Consider the following 22796-nt stretch of genomic DNA (forward strand, 5'->3'; position numbering starts at 1 on the left):
GAGAAAGCGCTCCCTCCGCGAGTGGAAGAGAAGTGGCGGAGAAGAAACGGGACGAATCCGGATTCCGCTTCGGTTTGGCTTCGGAACCCAAGCCGGGCGCTGGAAGGTAATCCCGTGGAGCCGAGGCAAAAAAAAATCAAAATAAACAAAAACAAAAATAAAATAAATAACAGGCCCGCAGCGGGGTGGAGGCGGCGGCGAGTGGAGACTCCAGCGGCGGGAGCAGCAGCAGCAGCAGCAGCAAATAGAGGCAGGGCCCGATCCAGCAGCCTTCCGCCACGTGCTTGGGTGCGGAGAGGAGAGAGGCGTCGTCGTGGCGGGGGGTGGGGGTGGGGTGGGGGCTCCTGGTCCTCTTCCTTCACCCCCCCTTGCAAAAAGACAGAGGCGCGCAAACGGGGGGGGGGGGCGTCCGGAGCATCCTTGGCCTGGCGTTGGAGGAGGGGGGGCAGAGAGACTGTCCCAGAAGCGGCCCAGGAAGGGGGGCGCGGGGTGGGGGGCTTGCAGGGGGGGCTGCCCCCCGCCTCCCCCCCCCTCACAGGACCTGGAAGCGCCACGAGGCCTGGTCCTTGTAGTCCAGGCAGTCCGGGGAGTTGAAGTTGAGCTTCCAGGAGGGGGCGGCGGCGGCGGGGGGGTCCTTGTAGTCCAGGCAGTCGGCGGCGTTGAAGGCCAGGCCGGCCCCCGCGTAGCCCGGCTGGTGGTGGTGGTGGTGGTGGTGGTGGTGGTGGCCGGAGCCCTGGCCGAGCGGGTGGGGGGCGTGGGGGTGGTGGGCGCCGGCCATGGGGGAGGGGGCCATGGGGCCGAGCTGGTGGGCGTGGGGGTGGGAGTGCACCGGCAGGTAGGAGCCGCAGTCCACGCCCCCGAAGTAGGAGGAGGAGGGGGGCGGGGGGGGCGCCGGGTAGCCCTGCCCGTAGCCCCCGCCCTGCCCGTAGCCCATGGGGTAGGAGGCCGGCGAGGCCCCCGCCACCGCCCCCCGCTGCATGCACGAGGAGCCCGCAGGCGCCAGCGGCTCGCCCCCGGAGCCCGGAGAGATGGACGCCGGGCTCCAGATGGACGAGGGGGCGGCGGCCGAGGGGGCGCCGCTCAGCGGGGCGGGGGGCGCCGGGCCCGCGCCGCCGCCGCCCCCCGGGGTGCTCAGCCCGGCGCCGCCGGGCCCCGAACCCGAGGAGTTGGAGGACGACGACGAGGAGGAGGAGGACGAGGCCGAGCTGGCGGCGGCGGGCGGCGTGAACTGGCCGCTGCTCTCCGAGCCCGAGCTCTCCCGCGCCGGGGACGCCTTCTTCTTGGCCGGCCGGCTCTTGGCGCCGCCGCCGCCGCTCTGCTGCTGCTGCCGGCACTTGGCCCGCCGGTTCTTGAACCACACCTGCAGGGGGGTGGGGGGGTGGGGGGTAGGGGGAGGAAGCAGCCGCCCGTCAGTCCCCGCACAGCACCGCAGACCCCGACCCCGCACCCCTTCCCTGGGCAGGGCACCTGGCTCAGTGGCACAGCATCTGCTTGGCACGCACAAGGCGCCAGGCTCTGCCGGAGACCCGCTGCCAGGCTGAGTGGGCAATACCGGCCTGGACAGACCGAGGGGAGGGGGTTCAGGGGTAGAGCCTCTGCTTGGCATGCAGGCGGCCCCAGGTTCAATCCCCGGCTTCGGGACCTCGCAAGGAGGTGATGGGAAAGACCCCCTGCCTGAGACCCTGGAGAGCCGCTGCCTGCCTGAGTGGGCAATACCGACCTGGACTGACCGAGGGGAGGGGGTTCAGGGGTAGAGCCTCTGCTTGGCATGCAGGCGGCCCCAGGTTCAACCCGCGGCTTCGGGACCAGGCAAGGAGGTGATGTGAAGGACCCCCTGTCTGAGACCCTGGAGAGCCGCTGCCTGCCTGAGTGGGCAATACCGACCTGGACAGACCGAGGGGAGGGGGTTCAGGGGTAGGGCCTCTGCTTGGCATGCAGGCGGCCCCAGGTTCAATCCCCGGCTTCGGGACCAGGCAAGGAGGTGATGGGAAAGACCCCCTGCCTGAGACCCTGGAGAGCCGCTGCCTGCCTGAGTGGGCAATACCGACCTGGACAGACCGAGGGGAGGGGGTTCAGGGGTAGGGCCTCTGCTTGGCATGCAGGCGGCCCCAGGTTCAATCCCCGGCTTCGGGACCAGGCAAGGAGGTGATGGGAAAGACCCCCTGCCTGAGACCCTGGAGAGCCGCTGCCTGCCTGAGTGGGCAATACCGACCTGGACAGACCGAGGGGAGGGGGTTCAGGGGTAGAGCCTCTGCTTGGCATGCAGGCGGCCCCAGGTTCAATCCCCGGCTTCGGGACCTCGCAAGGAGGTGATGGGAAAGACCCCCTGCCTGAGACCCTGGAGAGCCGCTGCCTGCCTGAGTGGGCAATACCGACCTGGACAGACCGAGGGGAGGGGGTTCAGGGGTAGGGCCTCTGCTTGGCATGCAGGCGGCCCCAGGTTCAATCCCCGGCTTCGGGACCAGGCAAGGAGGTGATGGGAAAGACCCCCTGCCTGAGACCCTGGAGAGCCGCTGCCTGCCTGAGTGGGCAATACCGACCTGGACTGACCGAGGGGAGGGGGTTCAGGGGTAGAGCCTCTGCTTGGCATGCAGGCGGCCCCAGGTTCAACCCGCGGCTTCGGGACCAGGCAAGGAGGTGATGTGAAGGACCCCCTGTCTGAGACCCTGGAGAGCCGCTGCCGGTACTTACTTTGATGGACCAAGGGTCTGTTTCAGTATAAGGCTCAACTGGTAGAGCATCTGCTTGGCATGCAGAAGGTCTCAGGTTCAACCCGCGGCTTCGGGACCAGGCAAGGAGGTGATGTGAAGGACCCCCTGCCTGAGACCCTGGAGAGCCGCTGCCTGCCTGAGTGGGCAATACCGACCTGGACAGACCGAGGGGAGGGGGTTCAGGGGTAGAGCCTCTGCTTGGCATGCAGGCGGCCCCAGGTTCAACCCGCGGCTTCGGGACCAGGCAAGGAGGTGATGTGAAAGACCCCCTGCCTGAGACCCTGGAGAGCCGCTGCCGGTCTGAGTGGGCAGTAACGGCCTGGACAGACCGAGGGGAGGGGGTTCAGGGCTTGGCACGCAGAAGGCCTCAGGTCTGAGTAGGCTATCCTGACTTTGAAGGGCCAAGGGTCTGATTCTGTAGAAGGCCGCTTCATGGGTTCTTCATTGGGGCAGGGGCTGTGGCTCAGTGGAAGAGCCTCTGTTTGGCATGCAGAAGGTCCCAGGTTCAACCCCCGGCACTTCCAGTTAAAGGGACCAGGCAAGTAGGTGATGTGAAAGACCCCTGCCTGAGTGAGACCCTGGAGAGCCGCTGCCGGTACTGACTTTGATGGACCAAGGGTCTGTTTCAGTATAAGGCTCAATTGGTAGAGCATCTGCTTGGCATGCAGAAGGTCTCAGGTTCAATCCCCGGCATCTCCAGTTAAAGGAACCAGGCAAGCAGGTGATGTGAAAGACCTCCGTCTGAGACCCTGGAGAGCCGCTGCCGGTCTGAGTAGACAATACTTGCTTTGATGGACCAGGGGTCTGAGTCAGTATACGGCAGCTTTATGTGTTTCACCCTTCCCGAGAGGACATTCCTCCTGGCTTGGCCCCAGGAAGGGGCCCCCAGATTGCCCTGGGCTTTCCCTCCTCCCATCTGGGAACCAGCCACCCTTCCCCCCTCCTGTGGACACAGACCCAAAGCCGTGGGGCCGGGCACTGAGGGCCTCCCGAATTGCCCACCCCGAGTTGCCCACTCTTGCCACTGGCCTTCTGGCACAACTGGGGAGGGGCGTGCGGATGCTGCACCCAGTACAACCCAGTTTATCCGTTCCGGGGCCTCAAGGATGCCCGGGCCTGCTCCATCTAACACCGTGGAAACCCAAGGACACCCCCACATTAGGCACCCAAGGACCCCCGCCCTGCTGACTTCCCCAGTTCTGATTCAGCCCCGCCCCCCACTAAGAAAAAGAAGAAGAGTTGGGTTTTTATATGCTGCCTTTCTCTACCACTCAAGGAAGAATCAATCCGCTTTACAATCGCCTTCCCCTCCCCACAACAGACACCCTGTGAGGTAGGTGGGGCTGCAAGAGTGCGACTGGCCCAAGATCACCCAGCTGGCTTCATGTGGAGGAGCGGGGGATAGAACCCGGTTCTCCTGATTAGAGTCCACCACTCCAAACCACCGCTCTTAACCACTACACCACGCTGGATCTCAGTGGTCCGCCTACGACTCTCTGGCACCGCGCCTTTACGCACCTGTTCCACTTAGAAAACAATTCAAAGCAAGTCTACTCCGAATCTTCCCGAGGCCTATTTCATGGGGTTTACTTCCAGGAAGACACACTTAGCATTGCACTCTATGTCACCCATGACACTGACCACAGAGGCCGAACAGTCAAGGGAACCTTCTCCAAACACATACACACATACCCAATCTCAAACCGGATTGTGCGTCTTCACGCACCATTGTGAACCGTCAGCGCCACGGGTAAGTTTGGGGTGTAGCCCTGCTGGATCCACAGTAGTAAAGGGAGATCGGGGTCCGCCAGCACCCCAAAGACCGACAAGATCTCCAAGATCCCCGAGGCAGGGAGCTTGGACTCTCCGCGGCCGGTCCCCTGGGGATCTTGTCGGGTCTTTAAAGGTACCCCCGGGCTCCGACCTGGCGCAAAACTCAGCCTGGCCCTTCCGCGGCCGACCTCCTTACGCCACGGGGAGAGGAAGGGGGAAAGGGGGGAGGCGGGCATCAGCTGCGGATGTGGAGCGAGCCCCGCAGAGAGAGATTCATCAACAACCCCCCCTCCGGGCTTTCAAAGATCAAAGGCCCGGAGGCATCGGCGCAACCACCTTGCGCCAGGAAAGCCGCCCCTCCAATTACCTTCCACACCTCTCCATCCTCCCCGACCTGCGGAGAGGAGAAGCCATTAGCAGCCGGGATCTAAATCGGCCCCTTTCAAGAGAACACTTCGCCTGGCCTTTTCCAAAGACCCCCCCCCCTCAAGCCCCAGCCCTCCCTCCCACAACCCTTCAGAGATTAAACACCAGTTTTGGAACACTTTCCCTAGAAGCTAAAATGACTAAACTGAGGCTGCCGTACCATGGGTGCATTATGAGAAGACAAGAGTCGCTGGAAAAGGCAAGGATGGGTAGCCGTGTTAAGTCGGTCGCTAGCGGTAGAAAAGAGTTCAGCAGCACCGTAAACACGAACAAAATTTCTGGCAGGGTAGGGAGCTTTCTACCCTGCCAGAAATTTTGCTGTCATACTGCCCTTGTACAAATCTATGGTGAGACCACACCTGGACTACTGTGTACAGTTCTGGTTGCCACACCTAAAAAAGGATATTGCGAAGCTTGATGGAAAGAGCAACCAAAATGATCAGGGGGGAAGAAGAAGAGTTGGTTTTTACATGCCATCTTTCTCTGCCACTTAAGGGAGATTCAAAATGGCTTACAATCACCCCCTCCCCACAACAGACACCCTGTGAGGTAGGTGGGGCTGAGAGAGCTCTAACAGAGCTGTGACCACCCCAAAGTCACCATGCTGGCTTCATGTGGAGGAGTGGGGAATCAAATCCAGTTCTCCAGATCAGAGTCCACCACTCCAAACCACCACTCTTAACCACTACACCACCCTGGCAACTGCCCTATGAATAGCGGTTAAAGCGCTTAGGGCTGCTTAGCTTGTAAAGAAGGCGGTTGAGGGGAGACATGGTAGAGGTCTATAAATTTATGCATGGGATGGACAGAGTGGACAGGGAGCTTTTCTCCCTCTCTCATAATACTAGAACGCGGGGTCATCTGCTGAAGCTGGAGGGTGAGAGAATCAAAATAGATAAAAGGAAGTATTTCTTCACACAACACGTTATTAAATTGTGGAACTCCCTGCCCCAGGATGTGGTGATGGCTGCCAACTTGGAAGGCTTTAAGAGGGGAGTGGACATGTTCCTGTAGGAGAGGGGTATCTATGGCTACTAGTAAAAATGGCTACTAGTCATGATGCACACCTATTGTCTCCAGGATCAGAGGAGCATGCCTCTGCTATGAGGTGCTGTGGAACACAGGCAGGATGGTGCTGCAGCAGTCGTCTTGTTTGTGGGCTTCCTAGGGCGAAAACGCATGGTCGCTTTAGCCTCCTTTATTCCCTGTTTCAGCTAGGTTTCAGCCAGGATCGAACGCGCACGTTTGACGAAACGCATGCATTCGATACTGGCTGAATCCTGGCTGAAACGGAATAAAGGAGGCTAAAGCGACCATGCGTTTTTGCCCCTAGAGGCACCTGGTTGGCCACTGTGTGAACAGACTGCTGGCCTTGATGGGCCTGGGTCTGATCCAGCATGGTTTTTCTTATGTTCTTATGTCTTTAAGGTGCTACTGGACTCTTGCTCTTTTCTACTGCAAAAGACAAGAATGCGAGGGGAAGTTGGAGAAGGCAGGAAAAGAGGAAGACCCAACAGGGGATTGATTGCCTCGATCAAGGAAGCCACAGCCTGCCATTTGCAAGACATGAGCGAGGCTGTTAACAGGAGAACGTTTCGGAGGACTTTGGTTCATGGGGTCGCCATAAGTCGGAAGTGACTTGACGGCGGTTAACAGGCACGCTTTCCAGTATGCTTTGCTTGAAACGATCCCTTCTAGTCTGGTAGGGGGAGAATGGGACCCAGGAAACCATCAGTGGCTACCCAAATCCAGCCAGCTGGGACCGAACACTCCCCCCTCCGTGATATCAGAGCCACTGACTCAAATATATTTCAAGGAGGGGAGGGGGAGAGACGAGACCCTCCTCTTTAGCCGCAGCTCCGGCCTTCATCATCAACCGAAAGGGGGACTGCAGCCAAGAAATCAGAAGGAGGTTGAGACTGGGAAGGGCAGCCATGAAGCAGCTAGAAAAGATTCTTGAGTGTAAGGACTTGTCACTGGCCACCAAGATTAAGTTAGTTCATGCCATCGTATTCCTTATTTCTATGTATGGGTGTGAGAGCTGGACATTGAAGAAAGCTGATAGGAAGAAAGTAGATTCCCTTGAAATGTGGTGTTGGAGGAGAGGGTTATGGATACCCTGGACAGCCAAAAAAAAAAATCCCAGATAAGTGGGTTATAGAACAAATCAAGCCTGAACTGACCCGAGAAGCTAAAATGACTAAACCGAGGCTGTCGTTCTTTGGTCGCATTATGAGAAGATAATAGTCACTGGAAAAGACAGTCATGCTAGGAAAAGTTGAGGGCAGTAGGAAAAGAGGAAGACCACACAAGAGATGGATTGACCCTATAAAGGAAGCCACAGCCCTCAATTTGCAAGACCTGAGCAAGGCTGTTAACAAGAGGAGATTTTGGAGGACATTAATTCATAGGGTCGCCATGAGTCGGGAAGTGACTTGAGGGGACTTAACACACTGGCCCTCAAAATAAGTCCCTGGCCTTCTTTTCCTTTCACGAGTAATATTCCTCCTGGAAAAGAGAAGCTACTTGGGATCAGCAAAAGACATGGCTGTCCATTCATTCCTCAAAACTGGCAGGGAGTCTTGGAGCCAATGGCGAGGCGGGAGGCGAGTGAGGTCACTATTGTTTCCCTTCCACCCAGGACAGCCCCCTTTCCAGGTTTCAAAGTCCCCCAGAGAATCTGCGCTCTGCCAGCTCCCAAGCCGGGATTTCTCAAGCATTCGCCTCCTCCCCTCCCTTTTCGTGTTTCCCAGACTGCAAAAATAATATCTAGCGCACTATCAGTAGCCAGTGCCCTACTCCTCCCCCACCCCAATTTTCCTCATTCCTTTCCAAACTTCCCAAAAGCAAAAGTTAATTTCTTCCAGCTCTTTTCTGAAAGAGACCAACGAGTGATAAGCATCTAACTGTCTTCCTCCTCTTCTTGTCTTTTGCAGCTCATCAAGTTTGTGGAAAAGGGAAGCTTGAGGTTTTCAATTTTTTTATGTGTAATTAATTTTGCACAACCTGGAAGACTTTATGAGATAATCAACAGCATATATACGTGGAAGACTTTATGGTATACGCAACACCATATATACATGGAAGACTTTATGGGATAAGCAACACCATATATACATGGAAGTCTTTATGGGATAAGCAACACCATATATACCTGGAAGACTTTATGGGATAAGCAACCCCATATATACCTGGAAGACTTTATGGGATAAGCAACACCATGTATACACACACACATATATATACACACACAGACACACACACACGTGTGTGTGTGTATGGTATATATATATATATGGTGTTGCTTATATGGAAGGCATCGAGGGAAGAGTGAAAATTCAGGTCAAGTAAGAAATGGTACACCTGACTGGAATGTTTCACTGAACACGTGTGAGCTAAGAAGTTGTAGTCAGGGAAACTGACCAACCGGATTTCCAGAACAAGATCGGTAGCAAAAGTTGTCCCTTTTCTTGCCTTGTTCCATATATCGAATCAGAACAAGGCAAGAGAAGGAAGACTTTTGTTACCGATCTTCTTTAAGATGTCTGGTGTGTGTGTTTAATACTTTCCCCCAATCTGAAAGTTTTCCCCACCAGTCTGTTTCCAATAAGAGTTTCCTGAAGTCTCCCCACATGTCCCTTAAATATAACATTTTCCCAGCCTAAAAGTTTCCCCTCCCTATCCGAAAAATTGTCCAGTAACCCCCTGAAGCCTGCCTACATGTCCCTTAAACATAATAATTTTTCCCAGCCGCAAATGTTTACCCCCCATCTTGAAGTTTCCAGTAACCCCCTGAAACCTCTGCACATGCTCCTTAAATATAATAATGTTTCCCAACCTGAAAGTTCCCCCAATCTTAAAGAGCTTCTAGAAACCTCTGAAGCCTCCATACATGACCCTTAAACATTATAATTTTTCCCAACCTGAAAGTTTACCCCCAATCTTAAAGAGTTTCCTGTAACCCCCTGACGCCTCCGCACTTGTCCCTTAAATATAATAATTTTTCCCAACTTGAAAGTCTGAAAAAGTTTCCAGTAACCCCCTGAAGCCTCTGAACATGTCCTTTAAACATAATAATTTTTCCCAACCTGAAAGTTTGCCAGCAGTCTGAAAAAGTGTCCTGTAACCCTTGCAGCCTGCGTCCATGTCCCTTAAACATAACACATTTTTCTAACCCGAAAGTTTACCCCCAGCCTTGAAGAGTTTCCAGTAACTCCCTGAAACCTCTGCACATGTCCCTTGTCTCCCCAGCCATTCTTAGGCTAATCTAGGTTCATCCACTGACCCTAGAGAAAACCCAGCACTTTCCAAGACCTTTCATGAGAATTTCCCTTTTAATTGGGGAGGGGAGTGGGGGGGGGGAACCCCGGCCAAATCAGCGGAGCATGGGGTCCTGGCTGCCCAGGGCATGCGAGACAGTCTCTCTCCCCTCCCCCCCAAATTGCCCCACGTGCTCCATCGCGCCCGGTTCTCCCAGGGAGGGGAGGCGCTGAACAGCACCCGCACGCAGCGCCTTGCACCGGCGGTGAGAAAACTCCCCGTGCCTTTCCCACTCCGAGGTTCCTTTCCAAGAGCTCCGCCGCCTTTTCTGCCACACCCAGGTCGCGATGCTGGTTCGATTCCCCTCTCCCAACGAGAAGGGTCCTCGGATTATCCTATACTTTCCCCATATGAACTCATGAAACTGCCTTATACTAATCAGACCCTTGGTCCATCAAAGTCAGTATTGTCTACTCAGACCGGCAGCGGCTCTCCAGGGTCTCAGGCAGAGGTCTTTCACATCCCCTACTTGCCTGGTCCCTTGAACTGGAGATGCCGGGGATTGAACCTGGGACCTTCTGCATGCCAAGCAGAAGCTACGTTTCCCAACCTGAAAGTTTCCCCAATCTTAAAGAGCTTCTAGAAACCTCTGAAGCCTCCATACATGTCCCTTAAACATTATAATTTTTCCCAACCTGAAAGTTTACCCCCAGTCTTAAAGAGTTTCCTGTAACCCCCTGAAGCCTCCGCACATGTCCCTTAAATATAATAATTTATATTATACCACTGAGCCACGACCCCTCCCCGCTATGAACACATGAAGCCGTCTTCTACTGAATCAGATCCTCGGTCCATCAAAGTCAGTACTGTCTACTCAGACTGGCAGCGACTCTCCACGGTCTCAGGAGGAGGTCTTTCCCATCACCTACTCGCCTATTGGCAACCAAGATCAGGTTAATTCATGCCATCGTATTCCCTATTACTACGTATGGGTGTGAAAGCTGGAAAATGAAGAAAGCTTCAAAGTAGATTCCCTTGAAATGTGGTGTTGGAGGAGAGTGTTAGGGATACCATGGACCGCCAAAACAAACACACACATCAGTGGGTTTTAGATCAAATCAAGACTGAACTGACCCTAGAAGCTAAAATGACTCAACTGAGGCTGTCCTACTTTGGACGCATTATGAGAAGACAAGAGTCACTGGAAAAGACAATCATGCTAGGAAAAGTTGAAAGCAGCAGGAAAGAGGAAGACCCAACAAGAGATGGATTGACCCAATAAAGGAAGCCACGGCCCTCAGTTTGCAAGACCTGAGCAAGGCTGTTAAGGATAGGAGATTTTGGAGGACATTGATTCATAGGGTCGCGCGCGCGCACACACACACACACACACACACACACTCGCCTAGTCCCTTGAACTAGAGGTGCCAAGGATTGAACCTGGGACCTTCTGCATGCCACGCAGATGCTCTACCACTGAGCTACGGCCCTTCCCCAAGGTGAGACTTTGTCGATTATTTCGCTTTACTTCTTTCTCGCCGAAAAGGCGAGCCCTGGAGAACCGGCCCGCAAGAACCGGCCAGCCCTCTAGACGTAGCCTGGTCAAGGTTTCAAGGGAACCTTTCCTTCGCGCAAGTCCCCCCCCCCCCAGCAAAACTTTTATTATCCTTCCCTTATGAACAGGTTGCTAAGGGCCTTGGCTTCCGACCATGAACTGCGAGTTATGCAATTCTGGCTTCCCGAAGTTATATAACTTCTTCAAACACGAAGCGGAGCGCTGTGCCAGAACTGTTCCAAGTCTACATCCCCAAAGGCGCTGGAGCTGAAGAAAGTTTAAGAAGGAGGCGAGAAAAGGAAGCGCTTCTGTGGCCTTGAAGGAGTCTGGTCGGCCCCTTTCCCCTCCCGGGGGTTCCGGGTTTCCACGCATGCAGTGAAACCCTCGGGTTATGTATACCCTTCCTGGCTTTTCCCGAATTCAGCTTCACACGAACACATGAAGAACATGACCCGAAGGTCATGCCTCTACTGCCTTCTACTGAATCAGACCACCAAGGTCCATCAAAGCCAGTATTGTCTACTCAGACTGGCAGCGGCTCTCCAGGGTCTCAGACGGAGGTCTTTCACATCACCTGCTTGCCTGGTTCCTTTAACTGGAGATGCCGGGGATTGAACCTGAGACCTTCTGCATGCCAAGCAGATGCTCCACCAATTGAGCCTTATACTGAAACAGACCCTTGGTCCATCAAAGTCAGTACCGGCAGCGGCTCTCCAGGGTCTCAGGCAGGAGTCTTTCATATCACCTACTTGCCTGGTCCCTTTAACTGGAAATGATGGGGGTTCAACCTGGGACCTTCTGCATGCCAAGCAGAAGCTCTGCCACTGAGCCACAGCCCCTGCCCCAATGAAGAGGCCTTCTACGGAATCAGACCCTTGGTCCTTCAAAGTCAGGATAGTCTACTCAGACCGGCAGCGGCTCGCCAGGGTCTCAAGCAGGGGTGTTTCCCATCACCTACTTGCCTGGTCCTTTTAACTGGAGATGTCGGGGATTGAACCTGGCACCTTCTGCATATCAAGCAAACGCTCTACCACTGAGCCACGGCCTTCTCCCCTCCCACAATGCTTTCGGGGTGGGGGTGGAATTTGGAAGGCTTGCGATTGACCCTCCAAAGAGTGCGCAGGCTATTCACAGATACACTCAGCGAGGCGAGGTGTGGCTGTGTTTTAATTACACGCTCCGGAGAGCCGGTTGGGTGTCTCGCCCTTCTAAGAGTTCAGCGCTTTCCAAACTCCACCAGGGAAGATCTGGCAGAGGTTTCTAACCCGTGACCTCTTCTCACCCTTCTCTAGAGTTTCCCCACTCTCTTTCCAGTACGCAGGAAGCTGCCTTATAGGGAATCAGACCATCACACGAACGCATGAAGCTGCCTTATACTGAATCAGACCCTTGGTCCATCAAGGTCAGCATTGTCTACTCAGACAGGCAGCAGCTCTCCAGGGTCTCAGGCTGAAGTCTTTCACAACACCTACTTGCCTAGTCCCTTGAACTGGAGATGTCAGGGATTGAACCTGGGACCTTCCGCACGCCAAGCAGATGCTGTGCCACTGAGCCACACACCCCTCCCCTTGGTCTGTCAAGGTCGGTATTGCCCACTCAGACGGGCAGTGACTGTCGGGTCTCAGGTGGAGGTCCTTCGCATCCCCCTGCCGCCTGATCCTTTTGGCTGGAGATGCGGGGGATCGGACCTGGTACCTTCTGCGTGCCAGGCGGATGCTGTACCTCCCAGCCATGGCCCCTCCCCAAAGCTTGCTGAGTCTCCCAAAGCCCCCCTAGGCGGTTCCTGCTAAGGATGGTTTCTCTCCGGCAAAGGGGGATATCCAGCCCGGCTCAATGGGACATGCTAGTTCAGGGGTCCAAGCCCGGCTGCCAAAACACTGAGGGGGGAAACCCCCCTCCCAGTCTCTCCTTTCCATGTTCCTTCACCTGTCTACACCTGTCAAAACGGAGACGGTTCCCCTCCGCTCCCCGAGCGTCTCCGCTTTTAAAAAAAGAAACCTTACAGTAGCTGCAGACGCAGCAAAATTAGCAAGGATTTATACGGCTCCTCTGGTTACACCAACTAAGGTATGGGAAGGAAGGGCTGGAGAGAAAGGGCAGACGCCCTTCCTTTCTGCGCCTCTCAATGGCTTGGAAACCTGAGCTAAAACTAAGTTTGGAGAGAAGGAAGTCTTCCTTCTACTGGGTCTGTTCCAGTCCCTCGCTCCGGGGGCACCCCCAATCCCCACCCCCGAGGATTTACAGTCTTACACATCGGCAGATGCAAAGACGACACGAAGAAGAGTCGGTTTTTATATACGCCGTCTTTCTCTCCCACTCAAGGAAGAATCGAACCGGCTTACAATCACCTTCCCTTCCCCTCCCCAGCGTGGTGTAGTGGTTAAGAGCGGTGGTTTGGAGCGGTGGAGAACCGGATCTGTTTCCCCACCTCCTACCTGTGAAGCCAGCTGGGTGAACTTGGGCTAGTCACAGCTCTCTCAGCCCCACCTACCTCCCGGGGTGTCTGTTGTGGAGAGGGGAAGGGAAGGTGATTGTAAGCCGGTTTGATTCTACCTTAAGTGGTAGAGAAAGTCGGCATATAAAAACCAACTCTTCTTCCCCACAACAGACACCCTGTGAGGCAGGTGGGGCTGAGAGAGCTGTGACTAGCCCAAAATCACCCAGCTGGCTTCATGTGTAGGAGTGGGGAAACCAACCTGGTTCTCCAGATTAGCCATTGCAGCTCATGTGGAGGAGTGGGGAATCAAACCCGGTTCTCCCGATCCGAGTCCACCACTCCGAACCACTGCTCTTAACCACCACACTATGCTGGCTCGAGTTGAACATCTGTTGCCTGTATATCCGAAGTCAATGCGCAAGTTTCGTAGAAGTTGGGAGATCAGGGTCAACAAACTCAGAATAAGTTTCGCTGAGAAATAACCAGAAGTCTCACAGTGTTTACAGAGTGTGAAAGGAGTAGCTCCGCCTGCCCTTACTTGGGAGTAAACCCCATGGGTTTCAGCGTGGCTTACTTCCAAGTACAGGCGCATGGGATCAGGATTTCAGATCCCGAAACTATGGCCTTTGGACCTCTCCTCCTAAAGTCCCAAAATTAAGGTGCTTTTTACACATGCTGAATAATGCACTTTCAATGCACTTTGCAGTTGGATTTCACTGTGCAAAATGGCAAAATCCACTTGTAAACGATTGCGAAAGTGCATTGAAAGTGGATTGACAATGCATTATTCAGTATGTGTGAAAATGCCCCAAATCTCTAGACCTAAATCGAGATAGAGGGGCAACCCGGCACACAAACCTTCAAGGTACCATACACGTGTAAACACAAAAAGGTCGCGCTAGAAATCGAGGCGATTTCGTTTCCACACAGGGCAGCGGTTCTGGCCAACTGGAGAGTAAAAGTCCCCGGGAGACCTTCTGAGTAAGCAAATTTAGGAAAGCCGCGGCAAACCTGCTCAGGATTGAGAGTGAAACCCTAAACAGAATTAATCCAGCCTCATCCCATTGAAATGGATGGGGCTTAGACCGGAGCGACTCTCTTTTGGATGGCGCTGCAAGGTGCCGGTCCGCTTTTTAAACTTCCCTGCCCTGGGTTTTACACACCTTTACATGAAAGTAAGGAAAGTCTCTTGCAAACACCGGTGTTTTTGTAGGGGCGCCTGATCCTTAATACCTCGGCCTCTGGACAACCCGCATTTCGCTTAAAATCCAGAAAACTAGTGGGAACGAATTGAGCGCAAGCCCGGAAAAAACCAACAGGAGTAAGTCCCAATTCAGCGCAATTTATTTCTGCGCGATCCTGCTCAGGGGCCGACTGCGGGGGAATGAGCGGCGGCTCACTTTTTAATGGGTCGTGCCGACTGGAGCTTGTTCGGGATCAGTCGGTCCCTATTTAAAAAAAAAGGATCCGTTGGCCGCCGTGGAGCCCCGAAGAGGACGGTCTCCCGTTCCCTGTTCCCGGGGCCAGACGGGCGAACCGAGAAGTGACTCCGACGGCGCGCGGTCCCCAAAATCTAGGGCCGGGACCGGCGGCGCGGCCAGCCCCTGGCGTCTTTGGGGGGCCGCCTTCGGAAAGGGGGAGCTCTGCAAGTCTATTGATTTTCCTGCCCGGAGAAAGTGCTCTGTCCGGGGATAAAGAGGGTCTCCAAGTGGCGGCCGCCCCCCTCCCGCCCCCCAGCCCGGCTTCCTCCTCAAGCTCTCCGACCTGGACTCGGGACTCCGGCAGGTTGATCTTGAGGGCCACCTCCTCGCGCATGAAGATGTCCGGGTAGCGGGTCTTGGCGAAGAGGGACTCCAGCACGTCCAGCTGCGAGCGGGTGAAGGTGGTACGCTCCCGCCGCTGCTTCCGAGGGGTGGCTGCGGCCAGGAGGAGGAGGAGACCCGGCAGAGAGAGAGAGAGAGAGAGAGGCGGTCAGGACCCGGCTCCAAAGGCCCGCTGCCCCCATCCCAAAGGGGGGGGGGAAGAGATCTGGACGCTTCCCCCCCACCCACCCATCCCCTAATGGAGAACACAAAGCCGGCCGGGCGATTCCAACGCGGAAAACGGCGGGCAAAAGTTTGCACAAGGCAACCAGTCCGAAGAAGATAGTAGAAGAAGAAGAAAGAAGAAGAAAGAAGGGAAGAAGAAGATAGAAGAAGAGGAAGAGGAAGATAGCGGATGGAAGAAGAAGAGGATAGAGGATAGAAGACAGAAGATAGAAAAAGACAGAAAAGAAGATAGAAGATAGAAGAAGCAGACGAAGAAGAAGATAGAGGATAGAAGAAGATAGAAAAAGAAGAAAGAAGATAGCATATAGCAGAAAAAGAAGAAAGAAGATAGCAGATAGCAGAAGAAGAAGAAAGAGGATAGAAGACAGAAGATAGAAGACAGAAGATAGAAGAAGACAGAAAAGAAGAAGATAGCAGAAGCAGAAGAGTTGGTTTTTATATGCCGATTTTCTCTGCCTTTTAAGGAGAATCAAACCGGCTTACAATCTCCTTTCCTTCCCCTCCGCACAACAGACACCCTGCGAGGTACATGAGGCTGAGAGAGTTCGGAGAAAACTGCGACTAGCCTAAGGTCACCCAGCTGGCTTCATGTGGAGGAGTGGGGAAGGCAACCTGCTGTGGTATAGACATGTGTATGTCTCTTTAAGAGAAGTGTAAGATAATTATATATAAGAGTATGTAGATTGTGGGAGAGGCGTGCAGCAGTTTGGATGTGTTTTAAGTTGCTTATCAGACTGAAATAAAGAAACCTTAAAGAAACTTGGAACTTAAGTGTGGAGGCGTTATTCAACAGACATAACAAATTGGCGACGAAGGTGGGATGGCCTTTTTGCCTTTGAATCCACCAGCACCTTTTTTACAAAGTCCAGGTGAGCCTCCAATTGCTTTTACTTCATGGATTCGTATCTTTGATAATTATCTGCTTGCAATTAGTGACACAGAGGTGTCTGAAGAGAGAAAACTGGCGCTGCTTATCCACTCCTTGGGAGTAGAAGGACAACGTATTTTCTACACATTTCCTCTTGCTGATGAGAAATATGAGACTGCTTTTGCTGCATTGAAGAATTTCTTTGTGCCCAAAGTTAATGTGGTTGCTAATCGTTATAAATTTCGTCAGCGGGAACAGAAGCCGGGGGAGTCAACTTTACAATATATTGCAGCTTTGAGAGACTTAATTGGCTCCTGTGGGTTTGGAGTGTTGGCTGATGAGATGATTAGAGACCAGTTGGTTGAAAAGACAAATATGCCTCGTGTAAGAGAACGGCTACTTTTAGAACCAGAACTTACGTTGGAAAAAGCTATAACAATAGCAAGTCAAACCGAGGCAGCTTTGAATGAAATGAAAATGATGAGTTTTGGCACTGGAGAAGGAGTACAAAAAGTGGATATGTTGCAGAAAGTTCCAATATCAACTCAAGATGTTACAAAGGATACTGAAAAGCTAGTGAGTCAGCGAAGTAGAACATCAACAAAAAAATGTTTTCGCTGTGGCTCTTTACAACATCTTGCAAGCTTTTCTAAGTGCCCTGCGAAAGGAGTACAATGTAATTATTGCAAGAAGACTGGACATTTGGCTAAAATGTGTCAAGGTCGACAGAATAATCAGCAGGTGCACGCAATTCAAGTGCCTGACGTAAACGTGTTGAATGTGGACGGGAGTAGACCTGTGTCAGCAGCAAAAAGAATTATGTGTACTGTTAAGATATTTGTTACTTCCTTAGGGAAGGGTCAGGATATTGAGCTGATGTTAGATACTGGCTCAGCAGTCTCTATATTATCTGAGGCACTTTACTTGCAGTATTTTAAGAACGTGCCATTGGTAGAACCAAAATTGCAGTTGGTATGCTATTTAAAGAACCAAATACCTTTATGTGGTTGTTTACCTGCTGAAGTGAGTTTTGGTACATGTTGTGCACCAATAGAATTTTATATTGTGCCTAATGGCACTCCTATCCTTGGCAGGGATTTGTTTGCAGCATTAAAACTGATGGTAGTGGATGGATGTATTATGGCTCCTCAATTAGATTCTGAATCATCACAGAGGGTTGCTTCAGCTGTGAGTGGGGATAATTCAATACAGGAAGTTGGTTGTGCGAAGGGATTTGTTCATAAGGTTAAAGTGAGGCCTTATGTGGCTCCTGTGCGACAGAAGTTACGACGATTGCCTTTTGCTGTAAGAGATGCTGTGTCAGAGGAACTTAAGAAATTGGTGCAGGAGGATATTATTGAAGAGGTTGATTCATCAGAATGGGTTTCACCCATAGTGGTGGCAAGGAAGAAAGATGGGAGTATACGACTCTGTGTAGATCTAAGAGAACCAAACAAAGCTATTGTGATTGATAGCCACCCATTGCCACATATGGAAGAAATGTTTTCTGAATTGGCAGGGTCAAAAATGTTCTCTACTTTAGACTTACAGAGTGCATATCATCAAGTTGTATTACATGAACAAAGCAGAGATCTTACAGCATTTATTACACATGATGGATTGTTTCGATTTAAACGTGTCCCATATGGTTTAGCCTCAGCCCCGGCTGCTTTTCAGAAGATGATGTCTGTAATACTTAAGGGTCAGAAAGGAGTTCAGTGTTATTTAGATGATATTATTGTATATGGAAAGACCCTTGAAGAACATGAGAGTAATTTACAATCTGTATTGAGGAGTGTTAGTGCAACTGGACTGAGACTTAATATGACAAAATGTAAACTTAGAAAGACAGAACTTTTCTTTTTGGGACATAGAGTGTCTTCAGCTGGGTTGAAACCAGATTCAGACCAAGTTGAAGCAGTTTTGCAGGCACCACCTCCAACTGATTTAAAAGGGTTGCGTTCTTTTTTGGGGTTGACTTCATGGTATGCGAAGTTTATTCCTAATTATGCTTCAGTCATTGAACCACTTAGAGAGTTACTGCGTGGAAGTGTACAATTGGTATGGTCACCTGTGGCCCAGGCCAGTTTTGATGCTGTAAAAGAGCTGATTGCTCATAGTCCAGCTTTGGCATTATTTGATCCATCATTGCCTACAATTGTAACAACAGATGCTTCTGAATACGGATTGGGAGCTGTGTTGACTCAGCTCCATGAGGGTAAGGTGGAAAAGACAGTTGCATTTGCATCAAGAACATTGACTCAGGCTGAGAGAAAGTATTCTGTTGTTGAAAAGGAAGCCCTTGCATGTGTTTGGGCTACGGAAAAGTGGAGGACTTATTTGTGGGGCCATGCATTTAAACTACGTACTGATCATTGTCCCCTGACGACATTGTTGACATCAAAAGGATTGGGTAGAGCAGGGAATCGAATTGCGAGATGGTCAGCACGGTTGCTTTCGTTTACTTATGAAATGGAATATAAGCCAGGAGTAGAAAATGTAACAGCTGATTGTTTATCTCGACTGCCCTTGCCATCTTCAGACACATTGTCAGAGGAGGATATAGAAGTTGTTGCACTTCTTTCAAGTATCCCAGCTGCAGTTACACAGGAGAGATTCCAAGATGCATGTTTGGCATGCCCAATCCAGCAGAGACTAAGGGAATTCTTGATGACTAAATGGCCAAATAAGGAAAAGGGAATTGATTTAGAACTGTTGCCTTACTTTAAAGTACGTGATGAGCTATCACTACAGAGTGATTGTATTTTACGAGGTACACATCGATTGCTTGTCCCAGAAGAGTTGCGGCCTACGTTTATACAACTTGCCCATGATACGCATCAAGGAATTGTACGGACTAAACAACGATTACGGGACTTATATTGGTGGCCTGGGATGGATTCTGAAGTGGAAACAGCCATTAAGGCTTGTGTCACCTGTCAATCACATGATAAGACAGCGGTAACACACCCAGCACCATTACAGCCAGTCCCATTCCCACACTCTGCTTGGGAAAAGGTTGCAATTGATATTGTGGGACCTTTTGATAGTGCCCCTATGGAGTGTCGTTACGCTATTACCTTAATAGATTATTTTAGTAAGTGGCCAGAGATAGCATTTACATCACAAGCTACTTCTGCTGCTGTGATCAAGTTTTTGGCTGTAGTTTTCAGTAGGGAAGGGGATCCAAAAGAGTTAATTTCGGATAATGGTGCCCAATTTACTTCTTTGGAGTTTGAAACCTTTCTTGCGGAACGAAATATTAAACACAGGAGGTCATCAGTGTATTATCCACAAGCAAATGGAGAAATTGAACGGTTCAATAGAAGTTTGAAAGATAGTTTGCAAACAGCTAAATTGGAAGGAAAGGCATGGGTTGCTTTTACTACTGATTTCCTGCAAGCATATAGGGCAACAAGGCATGCTACAACGCAAAGATCACCAGCAGAATTATTGCATGGCAGAGAGATGCATACTAAATTAAATGTTACTGGAGTCCTAAAGGCAAAGCCGGATGCATTGTTAGAAGCTGATTTGAGAAAAAGAGTGGGTCAGAAGCAAGAGAAGTATAAGGCTTATACAGATCAACGTAGGGGTGCTAAGGATGTTAAACTTGAATGTGGTTCATTTGTTAGAGTAAGAAGACCTGGGATCTTGCGTAAGGGAGAATGTAAATTTACTTCACCTCTTAAGATTGTGGAGAAGAAAGGACCATATACTTATAGATTGTCAGATGGTCGTGTATGGAATGCTTCTCATTTGGTGCCTGTGCACTCTAGTGGGGACATAATGAGTTTTGAGTCGGATAATTCCTTTTTGTTGCCAGCAATTCAGAATGAGGTTGGACCGACTCAGGATGGAAGCAATGAAGGCCTTCAGTCAAGATCTTTAGAGATGCCTCAAGAGACACTACTACCATCGACTGTAGAGATTGAGAGGAGAGGAAGGATAAGACAACCACCTGTTTGGACGAAGGACTATGTTATGGGTTAAGAAAGGGGGAAATGTGGTATAGACATGTGTATGTCTCTTTAAGAGAAGTGTAAGATAATTATATATAAGAGTATGTAGATTGTGGGAGAGGCGTGCAGCAGTTTGGATGTGTTTTAAGTTGCTTATCAGACTGAAATAAAGAAACCTTAAAGAAACTTGGAACTTAAGTGTGGAGGCGTTATTCAACAGACATAACACCTGCTTCACCAGATTAGAGTCCACCGCTCTTAACCACCACACCACGCTGGAGGAGACCGGAGGGAAATTTTGCCTGGAAGCCGAAGGGCCCTGGACCTCGGAGGACGTTTCCAGCAGCCTGGAACTTGGGGGAGTTTTGGAAACCGAGCCCCCCCCCTCCAGTATAACCTGCAGGATGCAGGGCGATTCCCAGAGATCCCCCCCAGCTCAGTGTGCGTTTAAATCCACACCGAAGTCCACGGGGGCTAACTCCGAAACGCCCATCGCAAGGGCCAAAGGAGGGAGGAAAATTGTCCAGAGTTTGCCCGATAAACAAGTTAAAAATTTGACTTTACACGCGCCCCCGTGTCCCCAGGCCCACCGAATTCAGCGGGCCTTGAAAACAGGCGCAGGGTTGTCCTGCTTAGGATCGGGACATTAAAACTTTCGGGAGGAAATGTAACTATAAGTCGGTGTAAAGACCCGATAGGTCTGCTTAAGGGAGCCGGGGAAAGAGACCTCCGCCGGTCAAAAGGCTTGCGGGACACTACATCGGCTTCAAGAAATCCCACTGATTCCGATTTCACCTGGCTGTCCAGCAATAAGACAATTTTTTTTTAAAGTCAGCATGCGCTATATTAATTCTTTCAGATAAATCTGGATTTTGCCGCTTTAGCTGAAGCAGGGAAAAATATGAATTCACTGGGTAGAAGCAGAGAAAGTAAAGTCTCCCTTAAAACAACAATAACAAGCACAGGCCCCAAAAACAAGAGACTGGGAAAAATGAGAAATGATTCAAAATTAATTCCGCGGCAATCCTGACCTAACACAGGCCTGACCAATTTAGCACCAAAGAATCCCGGTTTCCCCAGTAGCCCTTAAATTAAAACTCACACAGGCCTGGCCAGTATAGTACCAAAGAATCCCGCTTTCCCTATTAGCTCTGAAATTAAAAACCTCTGATATTAACACAACAGAGAAATATGGTTCCTTTACTTTTATTATACTGTTCATGTGGCCAATTCGGCCCTGAACAATGTCACACTGAGATCAAAAATTAAATAATAATAATCTAGGAAAGATCGTTTCAAGGAAAGGGAGAAAATGGGGTTTGTAGAATTAAAGCATCTCTGATTCTTGGCTTTTTTTTACGCAGTTAATTTTTAAACAGTGGCACCAGCCGATTTATAGAATAGTCACCATTAATGCGCTAACCGTAATTCAAGGCCCTCTACTCTGTACAACCTGTTGCAGTTCAGCCTACGGGATCCCAAACATTCAGCAGAAGTTATTTAGGATTTATTCTCAACCAAGGACCCGGCCTTAAAATCCGCGGGATTCACTTCCTAATAAATAAATATCGGTTTATCCACATGATCTCTTTCTGGATTAACCCCCCCCCTCCCCCAACAATAACAAGTGATAAAATAGTCCCTTTTTGGGGGGGTAGGTAGAGCTCCTAATATAATCCTGGCAGCGGCCGAGTATCTCTTTCACCATATTTAAAGAAAGGAAAAAAACAACCCCCCTCCCCATTAACTGCTCAAGACCAGTGGGTCATGGGAGCTAGGAAGGAAGGGGGGGAAACAGAACAACAACAAAGTTTTTCGGTTGCTTTGTCGCCTTGCCTATCGACTTCTACGCACGGGAGGTTGTGCCTTGGATTTGCCCCTCTCCAGCTGCACATTTCCCCCATCCGTATTCTCAAAACTCTGCATGGGGGGCTTATTTTTTGAGCCCTGAGGATTCGGATGGGGGGAAAGGTGCATCTGCAGAGGGGCAAATCCAAGGCAAAACTTCCCAGGCGTAAAGGGATCGCCCCTCTGTTTGCTGGCGCCAAGGAAAGCGGAGATCCTGACCCGGCCCGTGGGGGGAAAACCCGGCCGGCCTGCTAAAGAAGGGTCTGAGGCTCACCCGGGTATCCCACCGAAGGATGAAGCAGGTCCATCGCCGGTCCGGCCAGCCCCAGCCCGTTCATGCCGTACGGGGGCTGTTTGAGGTAAGACATCATGCTAAAAGCCGGAAAGATTTTCCCCGATTTATCCGGAAAAAAATATGTGAATTAAAAAAATATATATATTAAGAGGCGGTCTCTCTCTTAAAAATCGTTTGTGGTTTCGGTTGAAAAATAAAAAAAAAGCAACAACAGATCCCTTCCAAAGCGACGGCGTGCGGCAATCCCCGGGGCAGGCAGGAGTCTCTCTCGCGGCGCGCTGCAGCAGACGGGAGGCAAAAGACACACACACACACACACACGCACAACACACAACAGAGCAGAAGAGAGACGTCAGCAGCTGCTTTGGAGCCGGAGCGCCCCGAGAACTTCCTCTCCCGCCTTCCTTCCCTCTCCTCCCCCAACTTCCCAGCCCAGCCCCAACATTGGTCAGGCGCCGAGCGAGCGAGAGCCACAACACCACAACCTCGCAAGAGAAACACAAGCGGCAGCCGCAAAGGTTGTGTTAGGAAGCGCCGCGGAGCGGTGGCTCGGGAAACGCCTTACCCAGGGGCCAAATGCGCGATTGGCAAAGGAAACCCCAAGTTTGCCCCA

The 22796-nt window shown here is 51.4% G+C and overlaps 1 protein-coding gene across 1 annotated transcript; it reads right to left on the reverse strand.

The window, feature by feature from the left end:
• Positions 1–532: 532 nt before the first annotated feature.
• Positions 533–22282, reverse strand: OTX1 (orthodenticle homeobox 1). The gene is made up of 3 exons (XM_056856532.1): positions 22163–22282; positions 14927–15078; positions 533–1360 (listed from the first exon to the last, which is right to left on the reverse strand). The coding sequence occupies exons 1-3, from the start codon at positions 22257–22259 to the stop codon at positions 533–535; spliced, it is 1077 nt and encodes a 358-aa protein (XP_056712510.1). The 5' UTR covers positions 22260–22282.
• Between the last annotated feature and the right edge of the window lie 514 nt (positions 22283–22796).

Source organism: Euleptes europaea, chromosome 10 (genome assembly GCF_029931775.1).
Source record: "Euleptes europaea isolate rEulEur1 chromosome 10, rEulEur1.hap1, whole genome shotgun sequence".
Classification (NCBI taxonomy): Eukaryota; Metazoa; Chordata; class Lepidosauria; order Squamata; family Sphaerodactylidae; genus Euleptes; species Euleptes europaea.